At 44.5% G+C, this 16,526-nt stretch overlaps 1 protein-coding gene across 1 annotated transcript; it reads right to left on the reverse strand.

Annotated features, from left to right (window-relative positions):
- Positions 1-200: 200 nt before the first annotated feature.
- Positions 201-16,454, reverse strand: LOC120050339 (palmitoyl-protein thioesterase ABHD10, mitochondrial-like). Its single transcript, XM_038996921.1, has 5 exons — positions 16,158-16,454; positions 5,640-5,823; positions 3,153-3,264; positions 1,692-1,829; positions 201-1,545 (listed from the first exon to the last, which is right to left on the reverse strand). The coding sequence occupies exons 1-5, from the start codon at positions 16,426-16,428 to the stop codon at positions 1,204-1,206; spliced, it is 1,047 nt and encodes a 348-aa protein (XP_038852849.1). The 5' UTR covers positions 16,429-16,454; the 3' UTR covers positions 201-1,203.
- Positions 16,455-16,526: the final 72 nt, after the last annotated feature.

The following is a 16,526-nucleotide window of genomic DNA, read 5'->3' on the forward strand; positions in this document are numbered from 1 at the left end:
ATAGACTCCAATCAAGTTGTAGAAACATCAAGGATGATCAATGGAAACAAGATGCACCTGAGGTCAATTTCAAGTCTCATATCAAAGGGTCTGAATACTTATGTAAATAAGGTATTTGTTTTTTATTTTGAATACATTTGCAAAAATGTCTAAAATAACTGTTTTTGCTTTGTCATTATGGGGTATTGTGTGTAGATTGCTGAGGAAAAAAACCATTTGATCCATTTTAGAATAAGGCTAACGTAACAAAATGTGGAAAAAGTCAAGGGGTCTGAACACTTTCCAAAGGCAATGTACAGTACTTACATAACTCAGGCGCTTTGTTTTACACCCTGATGCGTGCTCATGTTTAAGTTTTGTCATCCGGTTGGTGTTGTGATGCGTAGGTGACTGATTGCAAACATTCTGCCGAAGAGTGAAAGGTCAGAGCAGCAGTTAGGGGATCAGAGAGAGAGAGAGTTACTGCGTCTGCTGCAGCAGGACTGACTTTCTGCCCCATTGAACACAGTCCAATAACCAACGAACGACATGTTAATCAACAGCCCAGTGGCTCAGACTGGCACATGGGAAGGTGGGTGGATGTACAGTAAAATAAAAATGTATTCCTCTTGACTTTTCTTCAGCTATTTTGAGATAGTGTACAGTCTTTTTGGTATCGACACAGTGTGAAAATACAGCTTGGACCGATCACCACACTATGTCACAGTGCTTCTGCGTAGGAGGCAGTTTGATGGAGCTTGTTGTCTGTGTGTATTCTATCTGTGCCTCATATAATATCTGCATGCACAATTAGACGAGACCTGCGCTCCACTCTGCTGTGCAGAGGCTTTGTTGACCCAACGGGTATGAGACGTGGTAAAAAAGGCACACTAGAACTATTGGGATCTGTCAAACAGTGGCAGCATTAGCAGTGGCAGTATTGCCCGTAGAAAGGTTTAAATAAAAAACACTGCACAGAGTAAACTGGTAAAAGACACACTCCCTTCCCAAGGCAGGCATTAGGGACCTGGCTGAGGTTTCTGACAGACGACATCCTCGTTCCATCACAGTTTGTACTTTCAATAATCCTCGTCTTTCTCTCTTGCTTTGAAACAGCATAGAGGACAAACTGGGCAGGATGGAAGGAAGGGTAAGGGGAGAGTGGGATCATATATGGTTGCTCCTGCCTCTCCAATGGGGTGCATTCCTAACACCCCCCCCAACTCAAACGAGGGTGGTCAGCTTGTCTATGAGGTCGTCGATGGTGTAGACCATGAGCCTGATGTCATCCTTCTCGGCCATGCGGTGCTGACCGTGGCGGCGGAGGATGACGTCCACGTCGGGGCTGAGGACGCGCTCGGCCACTTGCATGGAGATGTGCCAGGGCACGTCGTCGTCCTTCAGGCCGTGGATGAGCCTCACAGGGCAGGTGATGGGGAGGGGGCTCTGGAGGACACAATGGTTCTCTGCCTCGTTCAGGAAGCCAATAGTGAACGTGTAGGTGCCCTCCTCGCTGTGCTTGGTGGGCACAGTCAGCACGCCCTTCTCTTCAATCTCCTTACGCACCTGTGGTGAAATGGGATCAATTCCAATTAAAATAAAATAATGAATTGACAGAGCATTTTATTTCAATTCCCCACTCCCTGAATAGAAATGGAATTAGCGACAACCCTGGTCATAACCACACATTATTTTATGATGTCCTCGCTCACCTCTAAAGACATTGACTTGAAGGTTGTGACAATGTGGTCTGCTGCCGTGGATATGCCCACCAGAGCTGCAGTCTTCTCCGGCCTGGCGATAGCTGCCAACAGCATGAGCCAGCCGCCCATACTGGACCCCACCATGATCTAAACAGAGAGACCATGGGGAAAGACATGATTACGTTAAAGATGCCTTGATCTAGGATAGGGAGCAATGGTACATAGAAATACCAACAGTTTGATATGGATTGCCTCGCTTGTCTCCTCCCCTTGTCTCCTCATCTCCTTTCTTCCATTTGAACCGACTCTTCTGCAGAGAAGCACCATGGTCATCTAGCTATCGCTACAATGGACAGAAGTAGTTTCTAAAAACAGATCTAACCAGGGGAAATTATTTTCCAATCGTTCCGTTCCGAGCACAACCCCTCTGTATTTCGTTCAGTTTGAGTGTTCCAACCAGCATAGTAAAGAACTGGTTTGATCCAGAAAAAAGTACCGGTTCATAGTTCCTTTTCGTACATTTTCCCCCCTGTGAACTCAACATACTGTAGCTTTTACATTTGTCATTAATTTACTCCGCCAATTAGTGTGGATGGAGAAGCTTGCTATGGAACGGTAAGCTAGTTGTTTACATGACATGAAGTGAATTGTAATGTGTTTAGGCTATTACTAGTATTATAACGTCACAAAATTACAGAATTACATACCAGATATTAAGAATATTTTGGGAACTATTTTTTAAATTATTAACCAGTTCTCAAAATGTGAAAATAACGGTACTGTTCCAGAATACTAAAAGATCACTTTCGTTCCCGATTCAGTTTTTCCATTCCTGGAAAAAGGTTGTTATTTTTTCGGTTTTTGGTTCTGTTCCCTGAATCAGTTCCAAATCATCATCATCATCACAAGGACATTAGGAGTAATATGACTCTGGCCCTGCTAATGGGCTCATTCACTAGCTGTGTGTCTGATGAATGTCAAGAAGAGCCCTGAAGCCTGGCATGGGAGGCTATGCTATGCTACTCAGGTAATGATTGAACGGTGTGTGTGTGACGTGAACGTTACATGGTGGTGTGAGATGATATTTAATTTGTGTGACAGCGCCCACTTGTGGAAACATGTGATACCAACACCACCACCGTTTGAAGTCAACAACACTAATACACAACCACAGTTGTTTTTATACAGATTCTAACTGAAATCTTACACAACAAATAGAGTAAATATTATGGAGGGCAAAATTAACAGGGCATATTTTGAAAGATCAAAGTCATGTAAGAGACGGTCTATAACTGGGTTATAAAGTCAAACCAGTCTGAGCTCTTCAAAGCAGATCTGAAAATACAAAACACTTTAATAATAAACTAAATCAAATACCAATTTGTATCCCACCAAATACACACATAAATACGAGCGTTATCTAAAGGCTAGTTTAGATATGATTCTAGATCCAGTGGCGAGTTCTTTCACCTGTGGACCCTCTGTTAGTTCATCCAACACGAAGAGGACATCTTTCTTCCAGGTGCCGATGGTCCCTTCAGCGAACACCCCCTCCGATAACCCATGGCCTGTGTAGTCAAACCTGGGGAACCACAAACACAACATGAGCCTGGTGGACCAGTCAGACATACAATAAAACATGGGGAAAAAATCTGGCTACTAAGCTAGCATAAAAACTCAAGAGTTTTCAAAAGAGAGCACAGTGTATTTGGGTAACATGAGCATTTAGCCATACCCTTATCCTACTTCTCCTCTGGTGATGTAGAGGTTAATCCAGGTCCTGCAGTGCCTAGCCCCACTCCCACTCCCCAGGTGCTCTCATTTGTTGACTTCTGTAACCGTAAAAGCCTTGGTTTCATGCATGTTAACATTAGAAGCCTACTCCCTAAGTTTGTTTTACTCACTGCTTTAGCACACTCTGCCAACCCAGATGTCTTAGCCGTGTCTGAATCCTGGCTTAGGAAAACCACCAAAAACCCTGAGATCTCCATCGCTAACTATAACATTTTCCGCCAAGATAGAACTGCCAAAGGGGGCGGTGTTGCAATCTACTGCAAAGATAGCCTGCAGAGTTCTGTATTACTATCCAAGTCTGTACCCAAACAATTCGAGCTTCTACTTCTAAAAATTCACCTTTCCAGAAACAAGTTTCTCACTGTTGCCGCTTGCTATAGACCTCCCTCTGCCCCCAGCTGTGCCCTCGATCCCATATGTGAATTGATTGCCCCCCATCTATCTTCTGAGCTCGTGCTACTAGGTGACCTAAACTGGGACATGCTTAACACCCCGGCCATCCTACAATCTAAACTTCATGCCCTCAATCTCACACAAATTATCAATGAACCTACCAGGTACAACTCCAAATCCGTAAACACGGGCACCCTCATAGATGTCATCCTAACTAACTCGCCCTCCAAATACACCTCTGCTGTTTTCAATCAAGATCTCAGCGATCACTGCCTCATTGCCTGCATCCGTAATGGGTCTGCGACCAAACGATCACCCCTCATCACGGTCAAACGCTCCCTAAAACACTTCTGTGAGCAGGCCTTTCTAATCGACCTGGCCGGGGTATCCTGGAATGATATTGACCTCATCCCGTCAGTAGATTATGCCTGGCTATTCTTTAAAAGTGCCTTCCTCACCATCTTAAATAAGCATGCCCCTTTTCAAAAAAATGTAGAACTAGGAATAGATATAGTCCTTGGTTCACTCCAGACCTGTCTGCCCTTGACCAGCACAAAAACATCCTGTGGTGTTCTGCATTAGCATCGAATGCAGTCTATCACAGTGCCATCCGTTTTGTCACCAAAGCCCCATACACTACTCACCATTGCGACCTGTACGCTCCCGTTGGTTGGCCCTCGCTTCATACTCGTCGCCAAACCCACTGGCTACAGGTCATCTACAAGTCTCTGCTAGGTAAAGCCCCGCCTTATCTCAGCTCGCTGGTCACCATAGCAGCACTCATAGCACGCGCTCCAGCAGGTATATCTCACTGGTCACCCCCAAAGCCAATTCCTCCTTTCGCCGCCTCTTTCCTTCCAGTTCTCTGCTGCCAATGACTGGAACGAACTGCAAAGATCTCTGAAGCTGGAAACACTTATCTCCCTCACTAGCTTTAAGCACCAGCTGTCAGAGGAGCTCACAGATTACTGCACCTGTACATAGCCCATCTATAATTTAGGCCGAACAACTACCTCTTCCCCTACTGTATTTATTTATTTTGCTCCTTTGCACACCATTATTTATATTTCTACTTCGCGCATTCTTCCACTGCAAATCTACCATTCCAGTGTTTCACTTGCTATATTGTATTTACCTCGCCACCATGGCCTTTTTTTGCCTTTACCTCCCTTATCTCACCTCATTTGCTCACATTGTATATAGACTTATTTTTTCTACTGTATTTTTTAAAATATTTTTTAAATTTTACCTCCTTTTCTCCCCAATTTTCGTGGTATCCAATCGCTAGTAATTACTATCTTGTCTCATCGCTACAACTCCCGTACGGGCTCGGGAGAGACGAAGGTCGAAAGCCATGCGTCCTCCGAAGCACAACCCAACCAAGCTGCACTGCTTCTTAACACAGCGTGTCTCCAACCCGGAAGCCAGCCGCACCAATGTGTCGGAGGAAACACCGTGCACCCGCCCCCCTCGGTTAGCGCGCACTGCGCCCGGCCCACCACAGGAGTCGCTGGAGCGCGATGAGACAGCCCCTATTTATATATATATTTATATTTGTGGGAAACATTTAATTACATTTTAGTCATTTAGCAGACGCTCTTTTCTGGAGTGATTAGGGTTAAGTGCCTTGCTCTGGGGCACAGAGACTTTTCACCTCGTCGGCCCGGGGATACGAACCAGCGGCCTTTCAGTTCCTGACCCAACGCTCTTAACCACTAGGTTACCTGCCGCTGTGTATTGCGTTACACGGCGGCAGGTAGAGTACAGTACCTAAGGTATGAGTGTCCAAGCGACCTGCAGAACTCCTCCAGGGCCTCAGCTTTCTGGCCGTTCATGTTGGATCCATACCCAGGCAGGAAGACCACGCCTGGACTCTTCCCCTTTACCCTGCGGTAGGCCAGCTTAGGGAGCTCTGGCCTCGTTGCATACTGTACAGAGGACTTCTGTCTCACCCCTGTAGGACAAACACACACAATATGTGCCAATTGACTATGACAGAATTAGAATAAGTGATTTAATGCAATAGTTGAGAATGGAGTGCGTCTTTAAGAATGGCGTGTAAAATGTACATTGTATTTGGGTGATTTGTGCAACCCCCTTGAAAGATCAAATCAGGGTGAAGTCAAGGCAAGGAATGATCAGCTGAGGAATTCTTATGTAACATTTAGATAATTGAATCGGGCCAGTGCTGCGGGACAAGACCTTGTTGACATCACCAGAGTGAAAGCTACCGAACAGACCCTGATACAGCAGACTATGACGCGATGCAATTCAGGTGAAAACGTGTTACTTATCACAATGTAAAAACAATTAAAACAGAATAACATTACAAGCCTAGAAAATTAAAACGCAAAAGGTTATACTTAATTTAACAGCATTTGCATTGATGTCTAAAAACTAGGCTATCCCTAGCTGCTTTTAGCAACGTTAGAAGTGGCATAATGCAGTTTCTCTGGACCCCTGCAAGGTCGTAGTTCGCCCCCCTGACAAAATAAACAATCGAATGAGTCAGCCAGACAGCCATTCACAAAGTATAGATTACAGATCGCTGTCCATTGTGCTGAAACTGCGACATGTCTATGCGGCTGCCTATCGAATTGATGATAGGCATTCTGTGGTGCCAGGGCGTGTAGCCTATAGCTTTGCCTTAGCTAATGGATTAATGTTAGAACTATTTGGTTGTTATTTTCCCATGATAAGCAGGGCGTCCATTTAGGCTGCTGGCTGACGGATTGTAAAATAAATGTTCGATTCAACAGCATACTAATCTGCAACCAATTGATTTGTTTAGAATATGCAGCTGTCCTGTATAGCCTACCTGAACCTGCATGACATGAGCCGTCCTCGCGCTCTCTCCCAGCATGGATAGAAATTTGTTGTGCATAAAACCAGTCTATTAATGCCAATCTCTTTTTTTGTTCTATGTAGAGGCCTATAGTAACAACAATATGCGACTATGTCGCCTTGCAGTTTTGTGTTCAAATGTTCTCACCACAACCTGTAGGTCCAGGTTGTGGGCCCGACTGTTTCCAATACTGAGTATGACAACCCAGACAGTCTTTCCTGACACATTGTGCATTATATGTCCATTGCGCTGCACACAATTTAAACTTAGTCTTGAATGATGCATGCCAAGATATACCAGAGATAAGGGACTGTTGATATTGCAACCACACAATTGAAACGGCAGTTTACCAGTATGAACAAAATCGCAAACCGCTTTTTTTTGTTTGAGCCCTCAAGAACAGCTGTCATTTTAAAGATGATAATCTGTTTGCATCTGCCAATTTATTGACTGTCCAGTATCCACATGACCTGTCCCCAGAGCTTCCTATACAGTTCATCTCTTTCCGTAACGTGTTGAGGCTGGCAATTAAGGAGGATATGAGAGGCTCAATTAATGATGTTGCAGATCTGCTGTATTTGAAGCACCACTCCCTTCTGCCCAGTTTCCCTGATGCACTATGGAACATACATTTAACAGACTTTCTAAACGTGGGTCTGTAGACTCACTCTGCTTAGCGCATGTCAAAATAAAAGTCCTGCACGTGCACCATACCTGCCCAAAAAAAAGGAAGAACTTGTGGAGGACATTTATTTTGACATGAGGTAAGCAGAGATGAACTGACCTCGCTGAGAAACTGCATGGGTCTACAACAGACCCACGTTTGGAAATTCTGTTTAATTATACTTTCCATTAGATGCTTTTTTTCTCTAATTCCCCCCTGCATAAGGACCAAGCCTACAGACAATCAAAAGAGTGTTGAAATAAAATATTATTTCATTTCTGGCTTTCAGTAGACTATTTTTTATTTTTTGTGCAAGCCAATTCCCAGCAACGCAAGTGTGTAAATACCATAGAGATAGATAGAGGACTCATCTTTGTAACTGTGCCATTATAGTATCTCTGAAAGCATGGGCGGCACCATTGAGGCAATTTCCATTTTGAAGGAGTCAATTTTCTTCATGATTGGCTGATCCGTCCAGGTGACCCGGTTGGACATGACTCCAACAGGGTCACAATGAAGTTGGAAGTCCCACTCAGTTTGACTTCAATCAAAACGGTGAAAGCTCTCAATGGCTCTGCCCATGCTAATGCAGCCTTTTTGCTACTTGAGGCCTATATCATTCTCTATGGTAAATACTAGGTTGCAAAAAGAAGCTACTTCTGCATTTTACACCGGGGAACTGTGCAAACCATAGACATTAAAACCAGTAAATGGTGATAGCGCTGATGTACGTCATCCACGTATTCCTATGGAAAACTCCCGATGGCGCATGAAGCATTTGAATTTGAAGCACGCCATATCAGAGATTACTTTGAGGAGATGTAAAACTCCCTTGGAATCATAACGCCCATTGTGTACATTGCCCATGCGTCATCAATGGGCCGTGTGGTCCATTCTGGGACAAGGACTCGACTCATACCCTGACTTTGAGAAGGGATTGCGTGACGATTAGCTTAGCAACCGTGTGACACAGCATGACAACGTGAACGCGATTGGTCAACAGTCTGATGGGTAAGGTGTTATATGTTCCTCCATTCATTGCCCAATGGGATTCTGGTGTCCTCATTTCTCTAATATATCTGGCCATATTGCTGAATGGACCCAAACATTTTTTTTGTTAAGGATCATGGCGAAAGTGGTCGTAACTAGCAAAGGCTCATGGTCGATGTAGTTGTTTTCATCCTGCCTGAGAGTGTCAACCTTAAAGGTGCTACACATAGGATTTCTTAGAATTTTTGCATTGCAATTTCTGAAAAGGTCCATAACATATCTGGGGCTTATAGAGGAATGATCGTGTTTCACAGTATTACTTACCCGCCAGTGTTGTGATTGGCTGTGATATTCACCTATTAATTTCTACTGCCGGAGTGGCATCGGTTGTCAAAATGGGGAAGCTGTTCTGACTTTGTGGCTGGGTTATTTAGTGGAAATCGCTTTGTCATTTCCTGGTTGCTAAAATTCTACACTGTTAGCTCAATTTCAGAATATGTGATAAAAACAAGCACTGAATAGTGTAGGGAATTGTATCATCTAAATTGCTGTGAAATAATATATTTTCATTAACAAATATGTATAAAATGACAGAATTGCACGAAATATGTTTATAAAAAGGCCAAATTCTTCCCAGACCCAAGTACAACAAATGTTCCCCATGTGGCAGTGATTACAGCCTTGAGTCTTCTTGGGTATGACGCCACAAGCTTTTTCAGGTCTCTCAAGCGATGTTCGATCGGGTTAAAGTCTGGGTTCTGGCTGGGCCACTCAAGGACATTCAGAGACTTGTCCCTAACACTCCTGCGTTGTCTAGGCTGTGTGCTTAGGGTCATTGTCCTGTTGGAAGGTGAAGCTTCGCCCCAGTCAGAGGTCCCGAGTGCTCTGGAGCAGGTTTTCATCAAGGATTTCTTTGTACTTTGCTCCGTTCATCTTTCCCTTGATCCTGACTAGTCTCCCAGTCCCTGCCACTGAAAAACATCCCCACAGCATCATGCTGCCACCACCATGCTTTACCGTATGGATGGTGCCAGGCTTCCTCCATACGTGATGCTTGGCATTCAGGCCAAAGAGTTCAATCTTGGTCTCATCAGACTAGAGAATCTTGTTTCTCATAGTCAGAGTCCATTAGGTGCCTTTTGGCAAACTCCAAGCTGGCTGTCATGTTCCTTTTACTGAGGAGTGGATTCCATCTTGCCACCATAAAGGCCTGATTGGTGGAGTTCTGCAGAGATGGTTGTCCTTCTGGTAGGTCCTCCCATGTCCACTGAGGAACTCTGTCAGAGTGACCATCGGGTTCTTGGTAACCTCCCTTGACCAAGGCCCTGCTCCCCTGATTGCTCAGTTTGGCCGGGCGGCCAGCTCTAGGAAGAGTCTTGGTGATTCCGAAAATCTTCCATTTAAGAATGATGGAGGCCACTGTTTTCTTGGGGACCTTCAATGCTGCAGACATTCTTTATTACCCTTCCCCAGATCTGTGCCTCGACACAATCCTGTCTCGGAGCTCTACGGACAATTCCTTCAAACTCATAGCTTGGTTTTTGCTCTGACATGCACTGTCAACTGTGGGACCTTTATATAGACAGATGTATGCCTTTCCAAATCATGTCCAATCAATTGAATTTACCACAGGTGGACTCCAATCAAGGCGTAGAAACATCTCAAAGATGATCAATGGAAACAGGATGCACCTGAGGTCAATTTTGAGTATCATAGCAAAGGGTCTGAATACTTATGTAAATAAGGTATTCCTGTTGTTTTATTTGTAATAAATTTGCAAAAATTTCAAAAAACGTGGTTTTGCTTTGTCATTATAGGGTATTGGTTGTAGATTGATGAGGGGAAAAACTATTTAATCAACTTTAGAATAAGGCTGTAACGTAGCAAAATGTGGAAAAGGGGAAGGGGTCTGAATGCACTGTAACGCCTTTTTATTTTTTTATTTAACCAGGTAGGCAAGTTGAGAACAAGTTCTCATTTACAATTGCGACCTGGCCAAGATAAAGCAAAGCAGTTCGACACATACAACAACACAGAGTTACACATGGAGTAAAACAAACATACAGTCAATAATAGTCGAAAAATAAGTCTATATACAATGTGAGCAAATGAGGTGAGATAAGGGAGGTAAAGGCAAAAAAAAGGCCATGGTGGCGAAGTAAATACAATATAGCAAGTAAAACACTGGAATGGTAGATTTGCAGTGGAAGAATGTGCAAAGTAGAAATATAAATAATGGGGTGCAAAGGAGCAAAATAAATAAATACAGTAGGGGAAGAGGTAGTTGTTTGGGCTAAATTATAGATGGGCTATGTACAGGTGCAGTAATCTGTGAGCTGCTCTGACAGCTGGTTCTTAAAGCTAGTGAGGGAGATAAGTGTTTCCAGCTTCAGAGATCTTTGCAGTTCGTTCCAGTCATTGGCTGCAGAGAACTGGAAGGAGAGGCGGCCAAAGGAGGAATTGGCTTTGGGGGTGACCAGAGAGATATTCCTGCTGGAGCGCGTGCTACAGGTGGGTGCTGCTATGGTGACCAGCGAGCTGAGATAAGGGGGTACTTTACCTAGCAGGGTTTTGTAGATGACCTGGAGCCAGTGGGTTTGGCAACGAGTATGAAGCGAGGGCCAGCCAACGAGAGCGTACAGGTCGCAGTGGTGGGTAGTATATGGGGCTTTGGTGACAAAACGGATGGCACTGTGATACCCTACTCAATAAATTGGATGCAGTCTATTGGAGGCTATTTTGTAAATGACATCGCCGAAGTCGAGGATCGGTAGGATGGTCAGTTTTACAAGGGTATGTTTGGCAGCATGAGTGAAGGATGCTTTGTTGCGAAATAGGAAGCCAATTCTAGATTGGAGATGTTTGATGTGAGTCTGGAAGGAGAGTTTACAGTCTAACCAGACACCTAGGTATTTGTAGTTGTCCACATATTCTAAGTCAGAACCGTCCAGAGTAGTGATGCTGGACGGGCGGGCAGGTGCAGGCAGCGATCGGTTGAAGAGCATGTATTTAGTTTTACTTGCGTTTAAGAGCAGATGGAGGCCACGGAAGGAGAGTTGTATGGCATTGAAGCTCGTCTGGAGGGTTGTTAACACAGTGTCCAAAGTCTGCATAGAGGTGTATCAGAGACTCACCAGCAGCAAGAGCGACATCATTGATGTATACAGAGAAGAGTCGGCCCAAGGGATGAACCCTGTGGCACCCCCATAGAGGCTGCCAGAGGCCCGGACAACAGGCCCTCCGATTTGACACACTGAACTCTATCAGAGAAGTAGTTGGTGAACCAGGCGAGGCAATCATTTGAGAAACCAAGGCTATCGAGTCTGCCGATGAGGATGTGGTGATTGACAGAGTCGAAAGCCTTGGCCAGGTCAATGAATACGGCTGCACAGTATTGTTTCTTATCGATGGCGGTTAAGATGTCATTTAGGACCTTGAGCGTGGCTGAGGAGCACCCATGACCAGCTCTGAAACCAGATTGCATAGCGGAGAAGGTGCGGTGGGTTTCGAAATGGTCGGTAATGTAACGGCAGTCTAGCTCTTCCTCCTCCTCGGACGAGGAGAGGAGAGAAGGATCGGAGGACCAATGTGCAGCGTGGTAATTTTCCATGAATTTAATAAACACAAAGACAAGATACTGACAAACTAATACAAAACACCAAACGACCGTGAAGCTACAAATGAAAGTGCAATACACAAGCTACTAACGTTAGACATAGACACGATACAAAATAACAAACGAACTAACCGTCACAGTCCTGTGTGGCACAAACACTGACACAGGAAACAGATGAACTAGACACACAACATAGAATTCCCACCCAGCTCACGTCCTGACCAACACTAAACAAGCAAAACACATAAGAACTCTGGTCAGGACGTTACAGGTAATCTGTTTGTTGACTTAGCTTTTGAAGACCTTAGAAAAGCAGGGTAGGATAGATATAGGTCTGTAGCAGTTTGGGTCAAGAGTGTCCCCCCCTTTGAAGAGGGGGATGACCGCAGCTGCTTTCCAATCTTTGGGAATCTCAGACGACACGAAAGAGAGTTTGAACAGGCTAGTAATAGGGGTTGCAACAATTTCGGCAGATCATTTTAGAAAGAAAGGGTCCAGATTGTCAAGCCCGGCTGATTTGTAGGGGTCCAGATTTTGCAGCTCTTTCAGAACATCAGCTGACTGGATTTGGGAGAAGGAGAAATGGGGAAAGCTTGGGCGAGTTGCTTTGGGGGGTGCAGTGCTGTTGACCGGGGTAGGGGTAGCCAGGTGGAAAGCATGGCCAGCCGTAGAGAAATGCTTATTGAAATTCTCAATTATAGTGGATTTATCGGTGGTGACAGAGTTTCATATCCTCAGTCCAGTGGGCAGCTGGGAGGAGGTGTTCTTATTCTCCATGGACTTTACAGTGTCCCAGAACTGAGTTTTTTTTTAGTTGCAGGAAGCAAATTTCTGCTTGAAAAAGCTAGCCTTGGCTTTTCTAACTGCCTGTGTATATTGGTTTCTAACTTCCCTGAAAAGTTGCATATCACGGGGGCTGTTCGATGCTAATGCAGAACGCCATAGGATGTTTTTGTGTTGGTTAAGGGCAGTCAGGTCTGGAGAGAACCATGGGCTATATCTGTTCCTGGTTCTAAATTTCTTGAATGGGGCATGCTTATTTAAGATGGCGAGGAAGGCACTTAAAAAAAATAACCAGTCATCCTCTACTGACGGGATGAGGTCAATATCCTTCCAGGATACACGGGCCAGGTCGATTAGAAAGGCCTGCTCGCTGAAGTGTTTCAGGGAGCGTTTGACCGTGATAAGTGGAGGTCGTTTGACCGCTGACCCATTACGGATGCAGGCAATGAACGCTGAGATCTTGGTTCAAAACAGCAGAGGTGTATTTAGAGAGCAAGTTGGTTAGGATGATATCTATGAGGGTGCCCGTGTTTACGGCTTTGGGGTGGTACCTGGTAGGTTCATTGATAATTTGTGTGAGATTGAGGGCATCAATCTTAGATTGTAGGATGGCCGGGGTGTTATTAAGCATGTCCCAGTTTAGGTCACCTAGCAGCACGAGCTCTGAAGATAGATGGGGGGCAATCAATTCACATGTGGTGTCCAGAGCACAGCTGGGGGCAGAGGGTGGTCTATAGCAGGCGGCAACAGTGAGAGACTTGTTTTTAGAGAGGTGGATTTTTAAAAGTAGAAGTTGAAATTGTTTGGGTACAGACCTGGATAGTAGGACAGAACTCTGCAGGCTATCTCTGCATTAGATTGCAACACCCTTTAGCCGTTCTATCTTGTCTGAAAATGTTGTAGTTAGGGATGGAGATTTCAGAGTTTTTGGTGGTCTTCCTAAGCCAGGATTCAGACATGGCTAGGACATCCGGGTTGGCAGAGTGTGCTAAAGCAGTGAATAAAACTAACTTAAGGAGGAGGCTTCTAATGTTAACATGCATGAAACCAAGGCTATTACGGTTACAGAAGTCATCAAAAGAGAGCGCCTGAGTGGAGCTAGGCACTGCAGGGCCTGGATTCACCTCTACATCACCAGAGGAACAGAGGAGGAGTAGGATAAGAGTACGGCTAAAAGCTATGAGAATTGGTCGTCTAGGACATCCGGAACAGAGAGTAAAAGGAGCTGGTTTCTGGGGGCGATAAAATAGCTTCAAGGTATAATGTACAGACAAACGTATGGTAGGATGTGAATACAGTGGAGGTAAACCTAGGCATTGAGTGATGATGAGAGAGATATTGTCTCTAGAAACATCATTGAAACCAGGTGATGTCATCGCATGTGTGGGTGGTGGAACTGAAAGGTTGGATAAGGTATAATGAGCAGGGCTAGAGGCTCTACAGTGAAATAAGCCAATAAACACTAACCAGAACAGCAATGGACAATGCATATTGACATTAAGGAGAGGCATGCTTAGCCGAGTGATCATAATGGTCCAGTGAGTAGTGAGGTTGGTTGAGGTCACGGCGATTCAGACAGCTAGCCGGGCCATGGGTAGCAAGCTGGCAGAGGATGGAGGTCTGTTTTTAGCCACCTCATGCGTTTCCGTCAGTAGATTAGTGGGGTTCCGTGTGGTAGAGGGGACCAATCCAATTGGCAAAATAGATATAGTTATAGTGACCCAAGAAAATTGTCTGATAGACCTATTCAGATAGCTGTCTTATCGGCTGCTAACGATTAGCGGGCCACAGATGGGCGTTCAGGTTACATCGCGACGGAGGGGCCAGTTGGATAACTCCCTCGGGCAGATAACGTCGGTAGTCCAGTCGTGAAGGCCTGGTGGGGCTCCGCATCGGCAGTAAAACGGGTCCGGATAGGTGATTGTAGCCCAGGAGTGGCTGATGGAACTCTTCAGCTGGCTAGCTCCGGAATAATTGATGTTTGCTCCGGGACCGACGTAAGCCAATAGTCACTCGGATAGCAGCTAGCTAGCTGCAAGATCCAGGTGTAAATGTCCAGAGCTTGCGGTAGAAATCCGGGGATATGGAGAGAAAATAGGTCCGGTATGCTCTGGTCTGAGTCGCACAAAACTGGCGATAGCTTTTCGAGCTAAAGGATAGCTGATGACCGCCAACCGTGGTTAGCTGAATACTAACGTTAGCCAGTGAACTGGCTAGCTTCTGGCTAGCTTCTGTTGTGGATTTCAGACTTGAGGTGAATAATACTTCTTTTTTATTTGTTTATTGGTGAGGTGGGTTGCAGGAGAGTGTTTTGAAGTTGAGTTTTTAGAGAAAAAAATATATAAAAATATATGCGAAGAAAAGATGTAAATATATATACATGACGAGGACGTCTGACTGCTATGCCATCTTGGAAAAAATGTACTTCCAAAAAGCAGAATTGGGTTGTTTTACCTTTATTTAACTAGGCAAGTCAGTTAAGAACAAATTCTTATTTTCAATGACGGCCTAGTGGGTTAAGTGATGATTCAGAAATGTAGATATGATGGAGTTATTGGAGTAATTTACATATTTTCTTAACATTACAAAATGGACTCATTAAGTGATCCTTATGTGAAACGCAATCACACCCACTTGAATATGATTATAGTTCCATTGCAACTTTAACCCCCAGAGGCGTATTACTTCCCTAAATGTACATGTCATTTTCACCTTGTCAGCTCAGGGATTCGATCTTGCAACCTTTCGGTTACTAGGCCAACGCTCTAACCACTAGGCTACCTGCCATTGTCTCCCACTATGATTTGTTTCTGATTGCGGTTTGTAAGGAGGAACTGGAGTCGAAAGTTCATGACCTTTAATCACATGGTTGTTGTAAAGGTCATGCAGTCGACATGTAATAGCAAGTCGGACTATTTTTATACCTATAATGCAACACATTGTTAATGGCTGTGACCGTTGGTCAACGTGTTGACAAAAGTGATACGCTCGAACGCGCCCATTCCTTACCAGCATTGATTGTGCGATATCTAAGAATATGCAAGTGCTGCGCAGTTTATATGTGCATGAGCAAACAAATACATTCAGATGACAGAGTCTGCCGCTGGGTTGTCACTAGTTACCACAGCCACGAAGTCAAAATTGGCTATATCGTAATAATTTATGAAAACAAAAAGTTGCTTAATTTAAGGATAGGGTTAGGCATAGTGTGGTTAGGGTGAAATTTAAAATCATTTTTAGAAGATAACTTGTAGAAATAGGCTGGGTTTGTGGCTGTGGTACCTAGTGCCGACCCTGACTGCCACACCCCCTCCTCTATTTGTTTTTATAAACGAAGCCTGTAAGTTTTCCCGTGAAACGGTACACATCGAACCGTAGTATCATACTCACCTCCCAAAGCCTTTGGCGAGAGAGTAGCGACTGCTCCATCCCTCAAAATGTGAGACAGTCCTTTGCGACAAGACTTCAGGGCAACGGCTGCCATATCTCTGACTTCACCACCCACTACGGAAATATCGCGAGAAGACCAACTTTGCCAGATCTTCTTTGGTGGGGTTTTTGTCGGCGGTTGGCATCCAACGTTATGGTGTATTACCGCCACTTCAATGTTGACAGATGCATCTAATAGAGGTCCCCAATACATTAGTGTGTCTGTGTACATGAAAAGTGGTCTACAAATGGAATGTACTTTTATTTATTTATTATTGTAGCATGCACCCTGGGTTAATTTTCCTGTTTTAAGAACATAACTCCCAAACT

The sequence above is a fragment of the Salvelinus namaycush genome, chromosome 7, assembly GCF_016432855.1.
Source record: "Salvelinus namaycush isolate Seneca chromosome 7, SaNama_1.0, whole genome shotgun sequence".
In the NCBI taxonomy this organism is placed as follows: domain Eukaryota; kingdom Metazoa; phylum Chordata; class Actinopteri; order Salmoniformes; family Salmonidae; genus Salvelinus; species Salvelinus namaycush.

Excerpts from the sequence above, each read along its gene's own strand:
- LOC120050339 (XM_038996921.1), bottom strand. The coding sequence starts at position 16,428 with ATGTACACAGACACACTAATGTATTGGGGACCTCTATTAGATGCATCT. Across the intron at positions 5,824-16,157 it reads CTCGCCAAAGGCTTTGGGAG|GGGTGAGACAGAAGTCCTCT; the intron begins GTGAGTATGATA and ends TTTGTCCTACAG. Across the intron at positions 1,830-3,152 it reads AACTAACAGAGGGTCCACAG|ATCATGGTGGGGTCCAGTAT; the intron begins GTGAAAGAACTC and ends CTCTCTGTTTAG.